We start from the raw sequence: 24997 nt of genomic DNA, 5'->3' as shown, positions 1-24997 counted from the left end.
TGTCAAATCAAAACAATATCTGGATGCAATTAATTACAATCAACCAGAAACGTAGTCGTATTAGCAACTGAGAAAACACAGACGGGTGTTATTCTTAGGAAGACAATTTTGTCATTATATCTGATTAAGTGGGAATGGATGAGGAGAGGACAGAGATCTGGGATGGATATCTAATACTGTTACTATCGGCTACACAATCACAGGGAAATATTTATCATGTCTCATTCCACTGTCAAGTAAGGAAATTAGCTATTCTGGCTTGTTTGACTACTGGCGCACAGTCAAGACATAAAACTGAGTCGCTTCACAGTTAGCGGTCTGTATTTCTGTCCATGCATACGCACACACAAAACATTTGAATTTCACACGCAGCATTGCTTGTGAAGACTCTGTACACCATAGTATGGTTAATTATGTCTGATCACCACTAGGGGGCAACTGTGGACCCTGTTTAATTAGCTGACTTCTACGTAAATGGATGGAAACCATCTTTAAAAACTCTCTGAGCAAACACTGCCTGCATGTGGATCTCTCACTTCCTACTCATCTATACATGAAGGAGAGGATATTATAGGTGTTTAGGAATACCACGATCATATACTCTCTACAGTATCTCTGTCTGCCTGTGTATGTGTGTGTGTGTGTGTGTGTGTGTGTGTGTGTGTCTGTGTGTGTCTCTGCACATGTTTGAGTGATATGCCCACGCCTGTGTGTGCGTGTGTTTGAAAGGAAATGGTGTGATGGAGAGTGATGCACTAAGCACTGCTATTAATACACAGCAGAGTATCGTGTGTAATTAATCGCCAGGACTTAAATAAACACACTGACAGGCCAGACGGACACCCACAGATGCTGACCACTCGCTCCACACCACGGGCCCGGCGATGTGAGGAACGGTAGTGGACTATAGTGCCGAAGACAGCGCAACAGCGCTCCAGGAAATAAACAGATACGCCATTAGGGTCAGAGGTCAATATGGGGTGTTGATGAAGATGTTAAAAGTTGCTGCACTTAAATGTAATCCCTCTAAATTGTTTATTCTTCTCAAGACTCCGTCTGAGTGGAATGATTCACGCTCGCAGCACTCGAGCGAGAGACTGTTAACTGACGCCAGCTCTACGCCGAGCCAAAACAATAACATTTGACCACGACTAAATAATCTTTCATCTTCTTCTCTTACGTCAAGAGAGCTCTTGGGCTATTCGTCTCCCAAACAGCAGCTTAACGAGCTGCTCCCGTGCAATATCAGATTTATGTCCCTGTCGAGGGAGGGACGCTAACCACATCCACGGTCTGACTAATCAGAGGTTGGTGGTGCAGGCGTGTGGTGGAGGTGCTTCTGTAAACTTAACTAGCGTACGACAACAATGAGGGTGGTGCAGCTAGCCGCTAAACTGACTGCAGGTCAGTGTTATGATCGCGCGGAGAGTTGGGGAGAGTAAAACCTCAGAGGCGGGATGACTAAGATGTGGTCGTGACACACAGTGACAGCTGAACCCTCTCCATTCCATCAGCTCGACGCACACACATGCACACAGGCGAGCTCACACACACACACACACACACATGCACACACACACGCTTACACGCATACACACACACACACACACACACACACACACACACACACACAGGGCGATGCTGACTCAAAGAAGTCTTAGTCACAGGATGAAGGTGGGATTAGTGTTCACCAAGCATGCAAGTCAATGCCACTGCAGTCGGAAACTTTATGAGTACAGGGGTACTTTGTTAAATTCAAAAACTTCAAAATTATTAAAAAATAAATTACACGCACACGCACACGCACACACACACGCACGCACACACACACACACACACACATAAACACACTCACTTGGTCACTACTGGCTGCGTCTGTTGGGAAAAGAGGGAAGTGATAGGCCGAAAAGACAGAGAAAGATGAAAGACAGTTTTATAAAAAGAAACAGAAACATAGAGGAACCCCTCAGAGCAGTGGATGACAGTGTGTCAGACATGTGGATTCAAATACGCACAAGTGAGTACACACATAAACACACAAATACACACACAAATACACACACACACACACACGCATGCAGTTTCTTACCTGCACAGGAGGGTGAAACCATTGTGAAGTAGTATTACAGTAAGTTATTATTAGGATGTTTACTAAGCGCATTGACTCAAGCCAATCTATGTATACGGGCGTGGTAAAGCGTTGGAAACGGCACCGCCTGACAATCAGTTGGCCCGTGTCCAAGCCCAAAACCTGCCCTTGCGAGTCCGTATCGCTTTAGATAAAAGTGTCTGCTAAATACCAGTTAACTTTGAACTTTATGCCACTGTGTTTGTTTACGTTTGCATTTGCAACACGTTATGCCATTATCCATCAGCTGAATAACCGAGCAGGTTCTAAAACTCAAATCAGTCCCCATTACAGCTGTGACTAAGAGACTGAAATGTCAATCATCTTAGCCTCAGAGGCTGAGTGGAGTCTTAACCAGCCACTGAATCATCGATAATCCACATACAACTTCCCCGAGATATAAAACCAAACCTGCATTCTAAATGTGCACCCGTTCACTACAAAAATAGTGAATAACTATGTAAGTAGTGGCTTTTAACTACCAAGTGAATAACTAGGTAGTGCCTATTAACTACCTAATGAATAACTAGGTAATGGCTATAAAGTACATACTGTAGTGCACTGTAGTAAATGAGTGGACATTTTGAACGCAGACAAAGTAAATATTCCTGGAGTGAGGGCTTCCACATTTCAAATGTTGATCAAGTGGATGTAAGGTCAGCAGCATGAGTGCGAACCCATCTCAAAGTCACTCTCTAAATCTCGACTACGGATGCGAATAAGAATCCAGTCCCCTCTGTAAAACTGTAATTATCTCCTAAACTGAACCATACACATTTATCTAGGGGAGGCCTGTGAAGCCATGTGAAAACAACATGGGCTAGGCTGTGGCAGCTCCACTCCCCCATGTCACAGACACTAGGCATTTTGGATTTTCCATCACTTTTCTGTTCCATCGCTTCAGTCGATGTGAGATGAGGTGACACACAGAGACGTCCGCACTCAGCAAGCAGAACTACCGCTGGGAATGCGTGGTATCAGTTCACTGTAATTATGTCCCAAACTCAACTCAACTCAACCGGGCCCCATGTATCTGGAGGAGCACTGTTGGAAACAACTGGCCATGGCTGTGGGCACTAGATTCCCATGTCGCTGACATTTTTCCGTCACTTCGGACTTTCCATCACCTCTCTGTTCCATCACCGAATAGATAAGATGACAGACACACACACACACACACACACACACACACACACACGCACAGGGTCGTGACAGGCCATGGAACACAATCACAGATGCTTCCCCTGTGTACAACGCTCTCACACACGCCCCGTAATGACCACAACAAAACTTTATGTCAACAAATAAAATACCTTCTATCTCCCGCCTCCACCTTTAAATCACATGAGAGCACATAGATGCTTGTGCATGCTTTACGCACATACCTGTGTTTATATAATCCAATCTCCATATGTACTACATAATTCTATATTCAGCTCTCAATAAAATGGTATTATACCGAGATGAACAGGGTCCAGGTGGCAGTGTCTGACTGAAAAAAAACAAGCAGCATCTGTTAGTCCACTCCAGCCGTTAACAGCAGGAGTTACTGCCCTGGACGGTTGCCATTATGTTCCTAGATCCCCCACCCCACCCCCCCGTCCTCGAAGGTAAACAGCAGTACAGTTAGTGTCCTTCTCAGCTGTTACGGCTTCTCGCTAATTAGAAACAAGTGCCAGGCGCCTCACAACAGCAGGGGTGGAGAGTTTGGCAAAGCCCTCAGCTCAGCTATCAATTAAAAGAAGGTGGGTATGAGTGACTCTCCTGACTGCTGAAACTCTAATAGTAGTCATCACCAAGCATACAGCACTACTATAAAGCCTATTCAACAAGTATACTCAATGGTGTTTTGTTATAAATGTTAAAAATGACCTCAAACACACTGTTCTCAGACGGATCCTTTAAGGGGATGTAAAAATAGGATCAAGTAAGGATATTTGCTGACATTTTATCCAAAGGAATAGTGTTGTAAGAGCCAACGTTTTTTGTCGATGGAATATTGACTTTTGAAAGGTGAGAACCTTCACTTTCTCGTACTGTATGAAGACACACTCAGGCACCACAAGCGTTAGGCTTTCTCTTCTGTTTGCTTCCCCTGAAGAACCTCCACATAACAGACTCCTGTGCCAGAACGCATTATTACTATACACTCTACAAGAATGCTGTCATCACAAGATGATTTGGGAGTCCAGCAAGACACGGAGGCCTAGCTAGCGCAGTTCTTGTTTTGCACTCCTGAAAGTTCTTCACACTGTTCTGCGACCATCACTTGTGGGGGCTGTCAAAGGCAACAGCGCCTGGGCGGTCTCCGCGTTTCCTGTATCCTGAGCGCAAAAAGAGCATGAGTCTTACGGGGGAAACACCTCCTCTCGCCCTCGCGCACACACAGCCTCGGGAACTCGGCCAATCAAACCATCACGCCCACCGGCCGAGCCAATCCAAACTCCCCGCCCGCGAGCGCGGCCAACCAGATCGTCCCCCACCAGGAGCAACACCAATCACACGGTCTCAGGAGAACAGCCAATCACGGCTCTGAGAGCTCGTGAGCAGATGTAGCACAGCCTCGCACTGTTAGGATTCAAAACATGATCCCAGAAGTATGAATCTTTGCTAGATCTCTGCCGCTTCCTCCCACTATAAACCATCTGTGGAACTGATCTGTGGCAGATGCCGATTGAGATACCAAAAAAACATACTGTAATATTTTCAGAAAAACATTTGAATATCCCGATGGTTGTATAACTCACTTCAGTTCACTCAATTGGAAACAATTAATCAAAAGCATATTTGACAAAGTATGCAATGAGCCATGTTTTGTACAAACAGTGAGCAGTATGTTTTCTCCATCTCCTGTCTGTGTAAATGTATATGTCTGTGAAAGCAGAGACTCAGTGTATATGTATGTGCATGTGTGTGTGTGCGTGTGTGTGTGTGTGTGTGTGCGCGCACATGTGTGTGTGTGTGTGTGTGCGCGCGCGCATGTGTGTGAGCGCATGTGTGTGTGTGTGTGTGTGTGTGTGTGTGTGTGTGCATGTGTGTGTGTGTGCGTGCGTGAGTGTGTGTGTGAGTGTGTGTGTGTGTGTACAGTATGTACTCTATCTGTGCATGTGTGTGTTTGAGTCTGTGTGTGTGTGCGTGTGTGTGTGTGTGTGTGTGTGTGTGTGTGTGTGTGTGTGTGTGTGTGAATGTACTCCATGTGTGCATGTGTGTGTGTGTGAGTCTGTGTGTATGTGTGTGTGTGTGCCGTGCCTCAGGCGGTGCGGTTAGTGGTCAGCGTGCGCCTCTCACCCGTTAACGAGCTCCACGCCCCCCTTGCCCTCGTACAGCCCCCGCCGCTGCCCCATGGCCACCTCGCACGCGTTGACGTTGGAGTACAGCTGGATGGGCGTGTTGTAGACGGACGAGTGCGGCACGCCCGAGCCCCCTGTGTTGGCGTTGGCGTTCGCCGGCGGCGGCGGCGCACCCCGGGCCGGAGAGGATGAGGCCGAGGAAGAGGCCGAGGAAGAGGAGGAGGGCGCGGGGAAGGCGCGCATGGGCGGCGGCTGCTGCTGCTGAGCGTGAGGGGTGAAGGCGGACGAGGCCGAGGGGATGGACACGCCCGAGGAGGGGGCCGCGCTGCCGCCGCCGCCGAAGGGCCGCGCCGTCTTGTTGTAGGCGGGGTTGGCGGGGCTGCCGCGCCCGCTGCCGCCGCCGCTGCCCGTGCTCCCGCCGCTGGAGAAGGGCACGGGCGAGGCGGACGCGTGGGTGATGGGCACGGGCTTGAAGATCTCCTGGGACTCGGCCTAGCGTGGGTTTCGAACGCACAGAAAAAAACACACACACATGCAACATGCTCAAAACACACACACACACACACACACACACAGCAAACACATGCAGTTGCAACAGCTCCCACAGCACAGGCTGCCATTGGGCCTCCAGCTCTTAAGAGCCAGACGGTCGACCTCTCAGGATCGTAAAGTCAACTGAGCAACATGATCTGATGCAATTGTATAATATTACATTACTGACATGGCTACTGTGCTGAGGTGCTTGATTGATCACACACAGATGTGAACACGTCTGCAGGCACTCTGAGGGGTTTCATACAATGTGTTGTTCTCTAGCACAGACTAAACATTTAAACTATTTTGACAACGGTGTCTCTGTATGTGTCTTAAATATATACAATTCTATGATTTCTTAACATACAGTACAAAAATGTGTGTAGAGGTGTGAAGGTTTAGAGTTATCACTTACCTTAGGGGTTGTATCTGCTTTTGGAGTGCCCCTGTAAAAAAAAAAAGACAAGAGTTAGAGTGATGAAAGCTGAAGGCAGAGGACTGAGTTATGGGACACTTTCGTTTACACAACACAAAACAGCCTCCACGAGACTCCCAGACTTGCCATCCTTGAGAAAGACTGCTCGCGTCTGCTTACGTTAACATAAAAACTTACCTACGTGGGCAGTGGAAAATTCCACAGAACGGCGAGCCCACAGAACAGACAACGTAAACACTTTGAAAAAGAAAAGTGTGTGGGGCGGGGAGGAGAAACACACAAAAAAGGGCCGTTTTTGATCAGTGTTCATCAATCTCCCGCCCCAAACCCGTACTGTGTGGTTCCCTCAACTCTATTTTAAGGAGCCCATTTAGCACAGAGCCTTTTTCAACATGTCACGAGTCTAACCAACACACCTAAGAGATGGCACGCGATGGCACGCGAACACACCTAAGAGATCGGCCTAAGAGAACACTTGAGAGACGGCTGAATAGGGAGATATAAAAAGGAACGGGAGGAAAACAGACCCTACTATGCAAAAAGAGGTCTTGAGTGCTTGAGACTTAAAGAGAGATTAGAGAGAGAGAGAGAGAGAGAGAGAGAGAGAGAGAGAGAGAGAGAGAGAGAGAGAGAGCGCGATGGGGTGAGCATGGCTAAGATCATGTGGATCCCTCCAAATACCACACCAAATTTAAAAAAGAATGGTGCTGGCTGCCCTTGCATAATTTTTCCTGCTTTCTCCCTAAACCTGCCACGGCATGGCCTTGTGTGTGTGTGTGTGTCTGTGTGTGTCTGTGTGTGTGTGTGTGTGTGTGTGTGTGTGTGTGTGTGTATGGTAGGAAAACAGATTGCAGCAGATCCACCGCAGCGGAATGTGTCCCCTACTGTCGAGAGAGATTTACACGAGAACCTTTTCTCATCCTCTTGCAGGAATCTCTCGAGTGGAATCTCAATCTCCTACCATTACAAAAGTATGCTGCGGTGATGGGGATAGTCCAGGGTTCGGTCAAATCCCGGGGATGAACGTGTCAGAGCGGGTTAGGCTCGATCCGCCTGGGCTCTGGATATCTGTACAGCTCAATCCCCGCAGCAAATTGTCACACCACAAGACAGCCAGAAGAATAAAGATGATCCTGCTTCAGTGAGTAATAGGATAAACAAGGAAAGCTAATCTTTCTTCTGACTTATGAGGGGATGCAGATCTTGACATCCTGATGCTTGCCATAGGGCTCTAGAAACGTTTCCCTTCTGGGAAATCCTGATTAGAGGAATGCAGTTGGAATAGTCTTTGCAAACTTGATCAGCTTCCTGATAACTGGTGCACTCTCCACTATATGATACACTGCAATACTAGGGACCTAGGAGTAGACCTCCAACTCCTGCACTTAAGGCAGATCTGGACAGGTGTTAGTACAGCGTGGAGGGGTGGGGACTACAGAAAGTGAGATTAAACACTGTGACTGAAAGGACTGAGTCATTATGGAGCCATGGAGGATATAGCCAACGGGGCTGGTTCACGGTGTTGCATGAGATGAGGGTATTCCAATCAGCAAATGTGATATAAAGTTTCCTGACTGGAATTCACATCTGCAACTTTTCATTCTTTATTCAGTGCTGACATCAATCAGCCTAATGGCATTGGTCATCGCTCTGGCATTTAAACTCCGCATCAAAGGATCTCTGATATCTAATACAGTGTTTTGAAGGCTGACAGACTGATGCTGGTTGACATACAATATTGTAGTGGTAACTCAAATTCATCTCATGGCAAAGCAGTGATTTAAAAAGATGTTCAGAGTCAGACAGGATTTGGTGGAAGAATGCCATTGATTCCTGCTAACTGGCCATCATTACACCAGGACAGGAAGTTTCATTGTTCTGCCCTGATGAAGGCCATGTTGGCCAAAACATGTTGGCAAGATTTGATGTGTTCAATTATGAACTAGCCTACTAAAAAGCTTTTCTTTTTATATCAAGACGAGCGCCTTGGTTCAGACTTTTTTTGTAATCACTCCATTGATTTCTATTCAGAAATCTCTCTCACCTGCTCCTTCACTTCTCTTCACAGAGCACATGCTCAGTCCTTCAATACAGCATGATGAATGCCTCCACACCTTACTGGCCTCCACAACCTCTTTTGCAGCTCAATAGCTGATAATACCACTATACAAGGCAATGAACTGCCCAGTCCTAACTTGGCTAAGAAACAAGCATGTTTATTAGCGACAACAACACATTCAGACCATTAGATACAATGCCAAATCCATATAAAACATATTTAGGCTGTACCAAGAATGAAACAATCTGTTCTTTGAAGAAACCAAAGTTGGCACTGAACACCTGAGGTATGTGATACATTTGCAATGTGTGAGAAAATGGCCGAGTGCTGTTTTGATAAGAGACAACTGAAAATCGCGAGCATTCATGGGGTTGGCATTCGCACCCTGGCATATGCCAGAGACTGTGCAGTCAGACCAAGTCCAGACTGTTTCAGCTTTTTCTCATTAATCTCCATTAAAACCAAACATGCGGCCAAAAACCTCACAAACAAGTCTGCCTCTCCGCGCTAGGGACAATGTGGCCTTCTTGTCTCCAATAACAACCACTGTGAGTCAGCAGCCCAGTTCGTTCCGGAACACTGTCACACTTCCTGTCTGTCCGTCTCTTCCATAAAAGGAGCAGGGTGGTTATGGGAGAAAAGATGCAGCGTTCGCACTGTCCATCCAGCCAAAGACCCGGGGCCCCACCACGGAGTCACCGAGGGAGAGGTCAGGAGGGAGAGATAGGAAAGATGGATTGGTGGACGAATTAGAAAAACAACAACTGTTGGACGGGCAGGAACAAAAAAACAAAAAAATAATGGACGGAGGGAAAATGAATGATGAATGTGATGGTGGTGAGAAGAGAAAGCAGAGTGAGGATTGTTAGGGAGAAGGCAAAGTGTTTTTTGGGGGGGGGGGGTGGGGGGGGTGGAAGAGCACCAGCGGCAGTGTTGGGAACGGAATGAAAGGCGGCGATGATTGAAACGATGTGTTAACTCGGCTCGGCCGCGCCAAAGTCACTCGGGTTTATCAGCGGCGAAACGAAAATGAATCCCAGAGTGTGGCAAAACGGCTCCAGCATGTTGTGGAGAAACGGAACCAGCAGCCAGCATCCAGCACGGGCCAGAACCTCCCCATTTCCAGACACCAGAGAGCAGTTCTTCTCGGGGGTGGTCCTCTTGCAGACATCTGGGCTTCTCCGCACCCTTCTGCTAAAAAAAAAACATTTGGGGGTGGGGGGGAGGCGTGGGGTGGATGGAAGGTGTTTTGACTATGATGGGATCATCAGATCTTCCGAATAAAATGTTGTCTGCGTGTTCTGGACAACTGCAGACTGGGCAGCGATCTTGTGAGTCTCACAGCGACTAAAAAAAGAGCGGTTTCAAAAAGGCATAAACATGTGCCCTAAATGAATAAAGCCCTAAAAGATTCATTCATGTCAATTTTGAAAACATATAAAGGACTCGGTTAAGGGGAATTAGGCTATTCAAAGAGAAATTCAGTTAGACAGACCCAGACGCATGTCCTCATAAAGGGAGAGAGACAGATAAAAAGAGATAAGAGAAGAGAAGACAAGACAAGACAAGAAAAGAGAAGAGAGGACAGGAAAGGGAAGAGAAGAGAAGACAAGACAAGAGAAGAGAAGAGAAGACAAGAAATAGAGAAAAGAGAAGAGAAGAGAAGACAAGAAATAGAGAAAAGAGAAGAGAAGAGAAGAGAAGAGAGAAGGGAAGAGAAGAAAAAAGCAGGGAGAAGAGAGGAGAGGAGAGGAGAAGAGATGAGAAGAGAAAACAAGAAAAAGAGAAGATAAAATGAGGAGAGGACAGGAGAAGAAAAGAAAAGGGAGAAGAGAAGAGAAGAGAAGCCTTGTGCAGGTGAGTGGAGCCTCTGCGGTGGCCTGGTATGTGCTGTGGCATGGCGGGTCAGCACTGGTCATCCGCTAACTCCAGACACACAGCGTCAGATAGATAAAGCCGCCTTTCATTCTCTCAGGCACCACGGCCACTTTTCATACGAACATCATCCTGGCCAGGAGCACATCGGCTTCTGGGCTTCACCCCCCCCCCCCCCTCCTGCACTGTAATCTAATAAACAAACACTGTGTGTGTGTGTGTGTGTGTGTGTGTGTGTGGGTGGGTGTGAGACAGAGAGAGAGAGAGAGAGAGAGAGAGAGAGAGAGAGAGAGAGAGAGAGAGAGAGAGAGGACAAGAGAGAGCCGTGGGGGAGCGGCCGACGTTTCATCTCATCTCCAATGTTTATGATTTTTAAATTCCCCCGCGTCCACCGAATCCAGCCGAGTGATTTAGTGGGCTGTTGTTGCGGCTGGCCAAGCCGTGAACAAAGGCATTTGGTTCATTATTTGCATAACTCTGTTTGGTGGGGGTCATGAGATCCCTGCAGCATGATCCATGAGCTCAAGGACAGAGCAATCAATCACAGATAAATCTCAAAACAACACGCAGTAGTTAGAATGCCATTATAAACCCCCCTGGGCCAATTTAGTATAGTTGAATTAGCACGGGTATGCTGCTACTTTCTTCCTTTGCTAAGATGCTTTGTTCAGTGCTGACAATGAAGAGAAAATAAAAATCATATTAGGGACAAAAATAAATAAAAAAAGATACGATGTGACTTGAGGGCTGGGCTCAATCACCACTATCACAATTTAATTAAATGTTTGTATGACTTATTTGCAGTCTTTAAGTCCATTTAGAATAAAAGAAACAGAAAACAAGGACATGATCGCTACGGTACAATCCCATTGCTTATGAAGGCTAATGGATTGTAAAGGTTCCGATCGCAGACAGGAGCAAGAATGGCTCTCTCTGTGTGTGCAGAGCAGCAGTGTCTGTGAATGTCATCAGCGGTGGGGATATGCTGATCACTTTGGCCCGGCCCTCACTGAGCTGTCAAAGTCTCGTACCGCAACAGCACAAACCAACAAAGCTGATCTCTGGTGTCTTCTGTTCCTACCTCTCTCTTTCTTTCTCTCTCTCTCTCTCTCTCTCTCTCTCTCTCTCTCTCTCTCTCTCTCTCTCTCTCTCTCTCTCTCTCTCTCTCTCTCTCTCTCTCTCTCTCTCTCTCTCTCTCTCTCTCTCTCCTTAGTCATGCATGCTCTGGTTCTCTCTTTATCTTTCTCTCTCTCTTAGTCACCTTCTCTTCTTTCCCTTCCCTTCTCTGTGCCTCTCTCTCTCTCTCTCTCTCAATATCCCTCCTCTTACCTCAACTTTATATCACTCAAACCCTCTCTCTCTCCCCTGCTCACACTTCCAACAGCTCGATCCTTCCTCCCACTCTGGTCTTTATGTGCATGAATTTGTTTTCTCAAAAAATACTTTACAATACCTGTAAATTATCTTTTGCAAAAAACATTTACTTTCTCTCTCTCTCTCTCTCTCGCTCTCTCTCTCCTTGCTCCCTCTCACACTCTCTTCATCCCCCCCCCCCCCCCCCCCCAGTCTGGGAGAACATGGCAGAGGTTGGGCCTACAGTACAGCAGAGCAGCGGCCAAGAGCAACAGTCTGGCACATGCCACACGTCTGAGTGATGGAGAGGCTTCAGAGACTGGGCCGCCCGCATCACTCATCACAGGCCCAGACAACCCCCCCCCCATTCTCCTCCTGCTCCTTCTTCCCCAATCCCACCTCCTCCTAATCCTCCTCCTCCTCCCCCAAATCCATCTCCTCCCGCTCGTCCTCCTCCTCCTCCTCGCCCTCCACGGCCCTTTCCTGCCCTGGGGCTCCCCAGAAAAAACCACCAGCAGCAAGCTGACGGAAAGGGAAGGTCCTGGGGTGAAAGGGGGTGGAGCGGCGCGGAGCGGTGAGCGCGTTTGATGGTGTCCGCTGGTGAGTGCATCAGCGGTGAATCACCCCGGCGAGACGCCGCCCTTCGCGCTCCCGGGGCAGGGAGTTCAGAAACGCCAGACGTAATTGTTTTCGACTAATGAGGGGGCTGCTGCGTCGAGGCTCGCAGGTGCCGCCGCCGAGTCCGGTGAGCTCAGAGCAGCTGGGGAATCGCCCGACACAGGGGAGGGGGGGATAGAGAGAGAGAGAGAGAGAGAGAGAGAGAGAGAGAGAGAGAGGAAAATAAGAGAGAAAATAAGTGGAAAACAAGAAAAAGACAGGGTGAGAAGTCTGTACAGTAGATGTGTAAACAGGCTGCTGAACTGCCCAGGTTGCAGAAAACACAAACCCATGTGGACGTGCACATGTACACACTTGCATAAGTACACACACACACACACACACACACACACACACACACGCACACACGCACACAGGCACACACGCACACACGCACACACGCACACACGCACACACACACACACACACACACGCACACACGCACACACGCACATACACACAGAGTTGAGGTGTCCAAAAGACTGAAGGACTTATTTTTAGTAAGCCAAGAGGACTCATTAACATTCTTCCTGCTCTCCGCTGGTGAGGAGTGAAACGTTTAAGACATTTCTTTGAACTTAATGCTTCTACTTAAGGTGTTTCATGGGCAACTTAATGAGAAGCGCCGTGGCCAGATTCAGGCGCAGGAATATGGTATATTTATTCCGTCGGAATACATATTCCTCTATGAAGAGATCTGCTGTAAAGATGGAGAGGATTCTGTTTACAGTAAAACTCTGAAGCGCTATAAAACAAGAAAACAGGACCGTAAAGGGGACTATTACTTCTCCATTGTGACTTACTCCAAACATTCGACACATTCAAAACTAGTTGTGGCAGAGGAACTCACTTAGTAAATGTCAGGTCAAGAGTTCAGGTCCGTTTCGGAATAAGCCACGTGGGGATTTCCGACAAATCTGTTTCATAGGAATACTACTATGAAGACTGTAAGCACTCAGAGCAAGGCCGTCTTGCACCACGTGCACACACACACGCTCACACACACTCACACACACACACACACACACACACACACACACACACACGTACACACATGTACACACACATACGCTCACACACAAGCAGATGTTTCAGAATGTCTCTCCCAGGTTTTATGAATGTGTCTCAGGGTAGCCAGCCAAGGACCAGTACACTAGAGAGAGCTGAATAATTAAAACCATAGGAGAGGCATGTTTCAGAACCTGTACCTGGATTCAATGAAAGACAAAAAACCTTCCAACATATGACCCCCCCCCCCCCCCCCCCACCCCCAACTCCAACCACCACCACCACCACCAATAAACTTAACTCCGAGGAATCTCTCAGTGCATCTAGACTCAAAGGAGAGGATTGGACTCGACAAACATTTCCCCATCAGCCTTGCGGCCTGAGGCAACTTTACAGTGTTGACAACTAATATGTACAAATGACATTTCCAGGGCTGAGTTACGATGTGACGAGAGATGTACCTGGGAAATGCTGGAGTGGCCCGGGGGAGCTGCGGCAGATGCTAACACAGAGCGGAGCGGAGAGGGCCGGGAGAGAACATAACATGGCGCTGATTAGGGTGAGGGAGGCTCCCCGTGGTGCTCGCTTTGAAAGGCTGTGCAGTGTGTGTTCCATAGTAATGCAGATACAGCACACACACACACACACACACATACATGAAACACGTCACACACGCACACACATACATACATACAAACAAACAAACACACACACACACACACACACACACACACACACACACACACACACACACACACACCCAAACGCACAAATACACAAGACACACACACACACACACACACACACACACATACACACAAGTCTCAATTGCGGAAAAGGAACAGGTGCCTGGCGAGCTGACTAGTTTGCTCCACTGACTAAGCGCTGACATGATGTGTAGAGTTACGCAGTGAGGGGGAAGCGATTGAAGAGTGAGAGATACAGAAGGTAAAAAAGAGGAGAAGAAAGAAATACAGAACTCATAAACAGCCACAAGAAAAAAAATGAACACCAGAGATGAATTCATTCAATGGTGTGTTGCTGTTAAAGGGAATGAACCTCCCAAACAGTTGTAGCTGGTAGCTATGGGCATGCCTGTGGACAGAGCAGTAGAGGGGTCACGGTGGCATGTGGGTGGGGGATGGGGCACAGCGGGTGACGTGGCGAGCGAGTGCGGCGGGTAGGCTACAGAATGGCGTGACGCAAAACGAAATGCCTTCTCGCCGCGGCCCATTCTAGGCCGCGCGAAAAAGCACCCTGGCGACCGGCGCTGACCAAACGGAGAGAGGGAGACAAAGGAGGCTTGTGTCTGAATACTGATGCACTGACTCACCAATCAGCGCCGGCGCGCGCCCTCGCTAAGTCCCGCCTGCCCGGCACAGCAGGACTCTTCCAACAGCAGCCATTATGGAGCCACCTGGACTGTCTGGGAATTCATGGTAGCTCGGGACAAAATAACTATTAGGTGCTTCTGGAAAACAGCAAGGGTATTTGGCACGGACAAAGGAATCATTTATCTAGACTAGAGAAGTCCTCCAACTTCAAATGAGAGAGTTCACCTTAGAGAACCTTTAAAATGGAACTTTAACCTCCCCTCTCCATAGACAAAGGAACTGAGGAATCTGTCATTTTTTTCCCCATCAAAATCATTTTCTGTGCACTTCTAGCATACGTTCTTTCACAACACGGTTATTGTATAAATACACAATAAACCAAGCGAGCAGCGCTCTTTTGGCTCAGCTGTCGTTAGCATACATCCAAGCATCTGCAGTGTGGGGGCGGAGGAGCGGAACAGAGCTGTGAATCGCGCGCTTGGTTCCGACACCGTCAGGTGGGTCTGCGCTGTGTGGCTGCATCTGGGACAACAGAGGGAGACGAGGAGGCCCTGGGCCGACTGACCACCCAAGCTGGCTGCCACAACACAATGGATGATAAAGACGCGGTAGGTCTGTCTCTGGGATGCCTCGGGATTCAGGAGACACAGCTTTGTGGTTAGGCAAGTGTCTGTGTGACTGTGTGCTTGTATGCTCTCTCTGTGTGTGTGTGTGTGTGTGTGTGTGTGTGTGTGTGTGTGTGTGTGTGTGTGTGTGTGTGTGCGGTTTGGCAAGTATCTGTGTGACTATGTTTGCATGCTGGGTGTGCATATGTGTGTGTGTGTGTGTGTGTGTGTGTGTGTGTGTGTGTGTGTGGCTGTCATAGAGTTCAGAAGTTATAGCTTTAAGGGTGGTTCCTGCAAGTGTGTGACTGTTGTCCGAAGCGACTTACAAAAACAGTTACTGCAATACTATATCAGTACTGTATATTTGCATATCTTCTTTGCATGTGTGTGCGTGTGTGTGTGTGTGTGTGTGTGTGTGTGTGTGTGTGTGTGTGTGCATTTGTGTGCGTGACAGCAGCCAAATAAACAAAGACCAAAGCTAGCATTTCCATGGCTGAACTGTTAGCGGTGACCTTTTGAACCACAGCTCTTGAGCTTGTAGATGATTCCCCCCGCAGCATCCAGTTAAAGAGTAACACTTTCTCAAGCCAATAGAAAAGGTCAAGAAAAGTAGAAAAATCTGACTGTGCCTGCTCAGCTGGAAAACATTCGGAGGGTTCTAATTTTAGCTAAAAACAAAAAGATTGACAGATGCGAGACTGGGAGAAACATGGTGCTTTTCTTTGACCTTCTAGGAGCAGTGGCAGACAGGCCAGCCACACCAGAGAAGCTCATAAATATGTCACACACACACAAGAACACACGCACACAAGAACACACACACAAGAGCACACACACAAGAACACACACACACACACACACACACACACACACACACACACACACACACACACACACACACACACACACACACGCACACGCACACACGAACACACACAAAAATACATGCTTACATCCCTATGAAACTCGCTCAACCACATGCACAGGCACACCCACAGTGATACACACACACACACACACACACACATACTCCAGTCCTAATTAAACGGAGTCTCCTGACATCCGGATACACACAGCCTCTGACACACACACACACACACACACACACACACACACACACACACCTCACACCTCACACACACACACACATGGGAGCACCCTGCTCAGTTTCCAACACTCTAACTGTCATCTGGAGAGAAGGAGGGAGATTCCTGGCGTGTGAGGGTCGTTGTGTGAGGGGGTTTATAAGCAGGCAGTCTCACTGTTAGCCCACATTTCTAAGCCACTCTGCGGTCTACATCAGATGGCTACCAGCACAAGGTTAGAAGAGACCCTTACATCAGTGTTGAGCAGCGTAGCAGTGCAGGCTAAGCTCCTTGTGAAACATTAAAAGGTCTCATAGTTCCATAGTCACTTTTACTTTACTCTGCAGAGTAAAGAGGTTTTTATCTTTTCCTGCCTGTCTTTTTATTGATCTCTTTTTGTAAATGATTGTTATCAATCAGAATCTTGAAATAGATGATGTTGGAAATCAATAATAATTAAAAAAAATACCTAAACAAATTCAAGGAAATACAACAAGCATCCCTAAATCAGAAAACAGATTTGTAAATTCTTGGCGCTTTTAAATGTAGAGAGAGCCATTCTGGACGGCACCCTTTCCCCCTTAATGCGTGACACTTCCCTGAAATGTGAGAGAGCGCCAGTTGTGTCGTGTCGCCTCCCCAACTCCAGGGTACTTGAAAACCACTTCACACACTGCCCTCCCCCTCCCACGCTTGCCCTGGGCCCCAGCTGGCTGTAAACGGGTGAATGAAGATTGAAGAAGCAGGCGGCTTTTTAAAAGCTGACATTGGCAAAGGCCTGCGAACAGCGGAGAGGGGCACCAAAAACCACAATGCATTCACAGACAGATACTGGATCCCTCAGACAAGAAGGGGGGGTGGGGGGGGCGTGATTGGGTGGTGGGGAAGGAGGAGATGGTGTGGGACAGCGAATGCTGCTGCAGTCAATTACTGCCTTCCTCGTGTCTTACATGGAATTTGCCAGCAATTTTCTTCATCCATCTTTTGTTGGGGTGTGTGCGTGTGTGTGTTTGTGCGTTTGTGTGTGTGTGTGTGTGTGTGTATGTATGTGTGTGTGTGTATGGTGTTTTAAGTCCATTTTAGGTTAAGAGAGAGCATGAGAGAAAGAGAGAGCGCGCACGAGAGAGAGAGAGAGAGAGAGAGAGAGGGAGCGTGAGACAAAGAAGAAGGGAGGCCTGGCCCTGCCGCTGAGGGACGGATAAAAGCGAGGGAGGACGTGAAGAAAGGATGTGTGTGATGTAGCCTATCGCCTTTGATACACGCCAAGGGCTCTGTGCTCGCCGCACACTGATGCGTGTCACTTCCACCCAGTCTCCTCAGGGCACGTTGAAAGGCAGAGTGCTTATAAGTACCCTTCTTCCTGCCAGACCTAGGGGGGGTGAAGGGGATAGGTGTGTGTGTGTGTGTGTGCGCGTGTGTTTGTGTGTGTGTGTGTGTGTATGTGTGTGTGTGTGTGTGTGTGTGTGTCTGTGGGGGGGGGGGGGTGCCTTCATGGTTCCTTGAAAGGCACTTATAGACTCCTGTTGCAGAGTGTAAGTAAATCTGTTGCAGAGCATCGAGTTACTATACAGGCAAATTGTTTGGGCACAAATGTAAAGCCATTTGTCCATCATTGGAGCATACCCTCTAAGTATATATAAACATATATAAAGTGGTTCTCTCTCTCTCTCTCTCCCTCTGTCTCTCTACGTGTGTGTGTGTGTGTGTGTGTGTGTGTGTGCTCTGTATAAGAGATACTTATATCACAGCTTTATCTGAGATCTGCCTCTTTTTTGGCTGTACTCTGACGTTAATGGATATAATATAAGTGCTTTAATATACGACGAGGACTTTGTTCCTACACGACTGGAATTCACGAGAATTCCACTCCGCACAGACATGTAGGACTTTCCACTACCTACCAGCAGCCATCTAATGCACACCATATCACAGAGCACAGATAGACCCACACATACAGATACACCTGCCGGATCAAAGTGATGTGCACGCTAAAAGCCCACTACTAAATCAAGGAATAACTTAAGACAGTCTAATGTTTAATAAAACCTAATACCCATCCGAGTCGAGCTTCGCGTGTCTGCATATGCTCTCACTAGCCCTCCAGATGAATGAGAGGATGGCTCTCCTTTCCCCACGCAGACCTGAAGCTGCTGGCCAAAATGTGGACGGCTTCTTGGATACAGAGTGCCTGTCACATCGTAAAATTCTTTTATTAAAGCAAGGCGCAAGCCATCTGAGTTAGCCTGCATGTCTCTCACAGTTTCAGACACACTCACACACACACACTCTCTCTCACAGACACACAGACACACACACACACACACACACACACACACACAGAGCCAGAAAGGACGTTGTTGTTTGATGGAACTTGTATGAGGCCAGATTTCCATAGAGAATGTCCTCGCCTCAGAGTTTATATAACACGCAGTTTGACGTGCGAGAGACGTATTCAAGGTTTTCACTGCAAGGCTCAGAAATGATCCAATACAGCACAAAAAAATCAGTCAGAGTGATTAATATAAACCATTTGATTTAACAAAAATAGCAGATGCAATTAACTTTGAATCCATCGTCAGTTTATGACTGCAATTTCAAAAGGAGAACTACAGCCTGTCAAATACCTCATCATTGTTTAAAAATATCTTGAAAATGCTTCCAATGAAGTTGAGGAAATGGTTTTGTAACTCAAATCTCCTACTTCTCCCTCTTGCTCAACAAGGGCTTCACTCACTCTGCCATAACCATCACACACGATAGCAAGACCCAAGTTCAGATCACAGAGGCCAGAAGAATCTCACTTTCACATGATGCATGAATATCATGGCTAGTGTTTGAGAACAACTTCTCTTAGTCTCATCATAGCATATCTGATTCTGACACGCACAAAGAGACTCCATCTTACAAGCACAGCCTGAAGCGCTTTGGGGTCGGTGGGACTTTATCTTCCTGCACCTGTCCAAATCCACGCTGTTCGCTCAGGCCAGGGAGGCTGAGGTTCGACTTAAAGCATTATCCTGGCTTACAGTGGGAGGACCTTCACATATCCCATCGATCACGATTCTGGCTAAAGAGATTTTCGAAGACTTGTACGAGCTCACAAAACACGAGGAGCAGGAGGACAACATCTGACAAGGGTTTTGGGAGTAGAGACAGACACGGGGTAGAAAATGGTGCTTAAAGCAGACGAGAGGCGCCATTTCCATATTGTTTTTGGAAAAGCAGCTTTTCACTCACCAAGAGAACAAAAAAATAAGAGTTAGAGAGTCAGGAAATCAATGTGGTTTGAAACAGGCTGATGGAATCAATACATTCTAAATGTTGCTGAACTGACAGGAAAAAGACTTTCATGTGTGTATGTGTGTATGTGTGTGTGTGTGTGTGGGGGGGGGGGGGGGGTGGGTTGTGGAGTGGACGGAATTCTCCAGAACGTTCCATTTCCAGAGGGGCATTCCAAGTGGTTCTACTTCAACACTAATAGTCCAACACACTGCAATGTGCCAGTCTCCACTGACACTACTCATAACAACTGGTGCCAGGCAAAGCCAAGAATACCCCAGAGTCACTTATCTTATCTAGGGGCAACTCTGAAGAAGAAGAAGAAGAAGAAGAAGAAGAAGAGGAAGAAGAAGAAGAAGAAGAAGAAGAAGAAGAAGAAGAAGAAGAAGAAAAAGAAACAGCACACCGACCCATTATTTTCTCATACGGGAGCGTTCTTCTGCTGTGGCAAAGCACTTGCATTTGATGTTCCATTGAACATTCATCACAGGCACCCATTACTACTGGATTACAGGCCGCAGCACAGCAGGGCTGATTTGGGGGTCTGTTTTCCCTCATTACTTAGTGCTTAAAGCTTCTTAAATCTGTCACGCTCCGCGCAGGATGAGAGAAAGACGGCAAGGCAGAGCAGGGGGAAGGACCGTGCGGGCGCTCCACTGCATATTTACCATGGTTTACAGAGGATGTGTGTGTGACTGTTGGGATCGCAGGTGTTTTCCTGCGGTAAGTCCTGTCATTACAAAAGCACGCTGACATAGTGCAGAGTCGGGGTTGTTCACATTGTCTGGTTGAGTAACGTCAGTCTTTTGCAACGCTTGCTCTCCTCGAGGAAATGTGGTATCCACTCCACGAAAAACAGAGATGTTGAAATGTCTCAAGGGTTAAAAACTCTCTCTCTCTCTCTCTCACTCTCTCTCTCTTTCTCTCTTTCTCTCTTACACACCCTCACACAACAAGACCATACAACAAAGAGGGCTCTGTGTGTGTGTGTGTGTGTGTTTGTGTTCTAACTTGCTCCAAAAATACTCCCTGATTGCTCCAGTGCTTTGACAATAGTTTGAAGATAGATAGATAGATAGATAGATAGATACTTTATTGATCCCCAAGGGGAAATTCAACATGACACTGCCGACATGACATTTTGTTGCCCCGGTGAACAAGCGCAAGCTTTCGTCTCAGGCCAGGGGAGAGTCTATCAGGAGCCCAGCTTGAAGAGGGACCCTAGGCAGCTGTGCTCGGAGTGGCTCAGTAACGCTAGGTTAGCGTAGCGCAAGTATCTCTAAGGGACCCCAAAACATAGCCCGGCTTTCTTCTTAACGCAATGTTATCTTAAAAGTAAACCGAGATATTGGTGGAGTGGGACGTTATTTTTTTTCTACATCCGAGGAAAAGAAATAAGAGTTTCAGGTTTGATGATTTTTGCAGATTCCCTGCGCAAACAGCCTCGGTATTATAAAAAAAGAAAATTCCATAGAATCAGCGCAGTGGTGTTCCTGCTCGACTGTTTTCCGACCTCGGAATCTATGATGATGATTGCACACGAGCTCTCCAGTACCTGCAGGAGCGCCACAGGGATTCCACACGTCGGCTCTCCGCCGCACAGAGCGATCGGACTGGGGAAATGTGAGAATCCCACATCCCTCCTTTGAAAAAGACAGTGCTCTGGCGGTCGAGAGCAAAAACCTTTTTACTGTCCCCTGATTTATCCTCCTTAAAGAAGGCCTGGAATGCCTTTCGGGGGCCATCCTCAGCATATGTTAACACAGGTCAGAAGTCGAAGGCAAAATCAGATGGCCTTGACGATGTCTTATTTTGTGCCCGTCAGCAGGAGTTGTGTGATAAATCATTGTGAAGAGGTCCTGTCACCTTTACCTGACTGGGAAAAGACCCATTTGTAGGAAGAGCAAAGGTCGGCAAATCCTCAAAAGCAGTTTCAACTTTCTAATGGAGAGGGCCTACACAGCTTCTGCTTCTTCTTCTTCTAAATAGACAACCTATTTCAGGCTTTTTGTGACCTATAATAAATCTTTTCTCTCTCAAGCGCGCGCACACACACACACACGCACAAACACACACGCGAACAAACAGGTACACGATACACAGAGAATCTGAAGAAAATCACAAGAAATCTCCTGAGTCTTGTACAAACTCCACTACTTCAAGCGGTAATGGCTCTCTGATGTGTACTTCAGATCATAATGGAAACACCATGAGCTCACAAACACAGGCCAGGCTTCTGCTAGTGTGCGCCTTCAGTGATAACCAGACAAAGGACGTAAACAGACCCACAAAAGCCAAAGCACATTTCTCACAGAAGGATAAAGGCCCACGGCAAGATGAAACTAGTAAAGAGATACCATACAGAGTATGCCTCTTTATTGAGTCGGCATTCCACATTCTTAGGTATGAGAACACAACTCAGGAATAGCATGTATGTTTATCTTTCATTGCTGCATACTTCCTGAGGGAGAGGCAACAGATACCTGAACACAGTGGGAGCCTGTGACCGACTAACGTCCTTAAAAATGTCAATGACCTGCTATGAAGATGACCATATTACTACAGGGTATCCTCACCAGCAAGGCCTCATTTTTGTTCAGTTGAGGGAAAAGGGTCAGATTTTCATGGATGAATGACCTGACTATGATCAGGACTCAGGACTACAAGGTTTCCCAGAAATTAAATGAATAATTCTAATTAGTAATCCAGTTTCTGCCTGAAAACAACTTGAGCAATCTGACAATAAATCAGGGACAATACAGAACATTAAAGAGTCAATCATTGTGCTTTGAAATGCAGTTGTCGTGGCTCTTGGGAAATCACTGAATTTCTCTCACTGGCTACACTGACAGTTGTAAAGAGGCCAAAGATGACAACATTCCCGTCGAAGCCACTAAATGGCCGATTCACAGATTCCAAGACTCAACGAGGGGCAATTTATAGTTCAAATCCAAACACATTAGACTGAGTGCTGCCTGCGTAAATGACAAGCTACGTCTTTTAAATGTCTCGGTTTTTGAATGCCGTTCCTTCGAGTTAATAAGTCCTCCCCCCCCCCCCCTTCTGCACAGGAGTGAGCCGTAAGCACCAGTCCGCTGGAGATGGGGGGTGGGGGGGGGGGGTGGTAGAGAGAAGTCTGAGGAAACCACACACCCGGCCGCACGCTGTTGTGCTTGGCCTCCCCTCGCTCTCCGGGCTTGAGGAACCGGCCAGAGGCGGGAGTAGGAGTTACGACCTGCTCCTCGCACAAGCCGCAGAAGAAACACGGCGAGGGGAAAAAGAGCAAAACGGAGGAAAGGGAAGGAGAAAAGGAGTAAAACGAAGCGGAGGAGACTTTACTTTTTGCCCTCACTGACACCCAGAGAAGGGGAGAAGGGCCTGTGGGGATCTCTTGAGTGTTAAGTGATGTTCTGTCGCCTGCTCTGCATGTGATCACACTGCCGTTTCGAGCCATGCCTTTGATAGCATGGGGTATGATATACGCGTCGTGGTCTGTGTGCGGAGGGGGACGACGCGTATATGTGTTTGTTGGCTGTGTTTTCGCACATGTCGAGCGAAAAAGGCAGTGCGAGCTCTAACAACAACAGGGTCGACTTAGGGATACAGAGCAGAGCAGAAGCCAAAATGCGCATTAACTTTTAAAGGCCATGATGTTTACTTCTCACTGAATGAAACAAAAAACCCACACAATTACTGACATAGGGCTTTCTCCACGTATTTAAACAAGATCTAATGTCCTTGCTGTTGATCCTAGACATGCGGTATGCTTTCTAAAGCTCAGTATCCAGGGAACGGAAATCCCATTTCATTGTGTGTGTCTGTATGGTATAACAGAGAAAAGAAACTCTTGGTGCTACAAGCTTTGCTTGAGCCTGCCTGTAGACCTTAATTATATTTATCTTGTAGTCATGCTTTTACTATGGAATGTTTGGTTTCCTTGATAGGCTCCATGTGTAGACATTTCATCGTGCATGGTTACTAGTATATGATACAGTGAGGGCCATTCATTTTGTGGGGTGACACAGAGGTTAAAACAGTCTTCAAAAAAGAGTGTGAACCTCTTTTTTTAAGAATATTACGACACATTTTTGTCTTGCACCTGAGATAAAAGCACAATGACCTCCTCTAGCTGAGCGTGACGCCGTGGTTACCCATTCCCCACCTGCGTTTTCTATTCTCACAGTTTTACTGCGGTTGTGTGATTTCCTCGTTTTAAAAGGAAGCGAGTGTGCTCGGGGTCGTGTAACGTAAAGCTCGGCTCTTACTTCTGCAGGGTGAGGTTCAGGTTGCCGGTGCAGGCCTTGATCTTGTTCTGGGCCTCCAGATGGGTCATTCCGTCTGTGGAGATGCCGTCGATGGACAGCACGGTGTCTCCAACACTGATCTTGGCTTTGGATGCCTTCCCCCCATCTGTCAACTGCCAAGACAAAAAAAGTAGCACAATTTAGAAAAGTGAATGAAAAACAATCATATCTACTATAAGCAATAATAAAAAAAAAAGTTAGCAGAGGCACTAAAATATAAATATAGAAAAAAAAATGGTACATGGCATGGCTTTTATATTTCTAAAAATCACGGAGTGCCTCTGCTAACCTTTTTTTTTTGCTTTTGGATTCTCACCTCACCCGTAGCAGAAGAGCACCTGAGTACTAATTTATAGACTCCTGAGCGCCCTAAGCCCTTTTGTGTTTTCTCAATCATATCTACCATGTTTGATGCCCAAAGCTTGCAATGTGAAAGCAATGTGAAACCCCCTTAAAACACAGTAATGTGAAACCCCCTTAAAAATGTATAGCTGTTATGAACAAGCATGTATATGTGATGTAAGTAGGAAAATCCATGCAATTGACTATGAACCCTCTGGATTCTTGATGAAACTTAACCACTTTGTTCCACTTAACATACAGTACCATACTGTATACAAACGCTTATGGCTGCCTGTCACACGTGTATTTTCGTGTGACTCTTGCGCAACACCTCGTCTTACATAAGACGCTTGTTTTCCTTTCCCTCTTATCAGTCTGCGCAAGAATAGCTCAGGCCCAAACTAATGGGACAAGCAAGCCAGAGCATTCGCCAGCCCTTTGAAGCCAGACGCTTGCTGCGCTATTCATCTCCCAGACTTGGAAAAGATACTGTAGGTAGACAGTTAATGATTCAACCGTCCAGGTAGCATGCGTCTGGCTTCTCGGTCTAATATTGAACGGAGAGCGAGCGGCACGCTTTGGCAGTGAGCAATAGACGTCAGGTCTACAGTACCAGTCTGACCCACTTGGCTGTGATAGAATCAAAAGTCAAACAGAATAAACACAGGCAGGTACTATAACTTATTCCCTGCTGCTTTCAAGCGGAGA

At 47.1% G+C, this 24997-nt stretch overlaps 1 protein-coding gene across 1 annotated transcript in view; it reads right to left on the bottom strand.

The window, feature by feature from the left end:
* The window catches only part of pdlim5b (PDZ and LIM domain 5b), a 73848-nt gene that overhangs the window by 23104 nt on the left and 25747 nt on the right, over nt 1-24997 (bottom strand). The window contains exons 3-5 of the mRNA XM_062527410.1: nt 23909-24060; nt 6368-6398; nt 5417-5910 (exon numbers count right to left, since the gene is read on the bottom strand). Of these exons, the coding sequence (XP_062383394.1) occupies nt 5417-5910; nt 6368-6398; nt 23909-24060 (677 nt within the window). The remainder of the gene's footprint in view (nt 1-5416; nt 5911-6367; nt 6399-23908; nt 24061-24997) is intronic.

The sequence above is a fragment of the Sardina pilchardus genome, chromosome 23 (genome assembly GCF_963854185.1).
Source record: "Sardina pilchardus chromosome 23, fSarPil1.1, whole genome shotgun sequence".
NCBI lineage: Eukaryota > Metazoa > Chordata > Actinopteri > Clupeiformes > Clupeidae > Sardina > Sardina pilchardus.
Note: the sequence above shows the minus strand (reverse complement) of the source record. Positions and strands in the feature narration are given on the sequence as shown.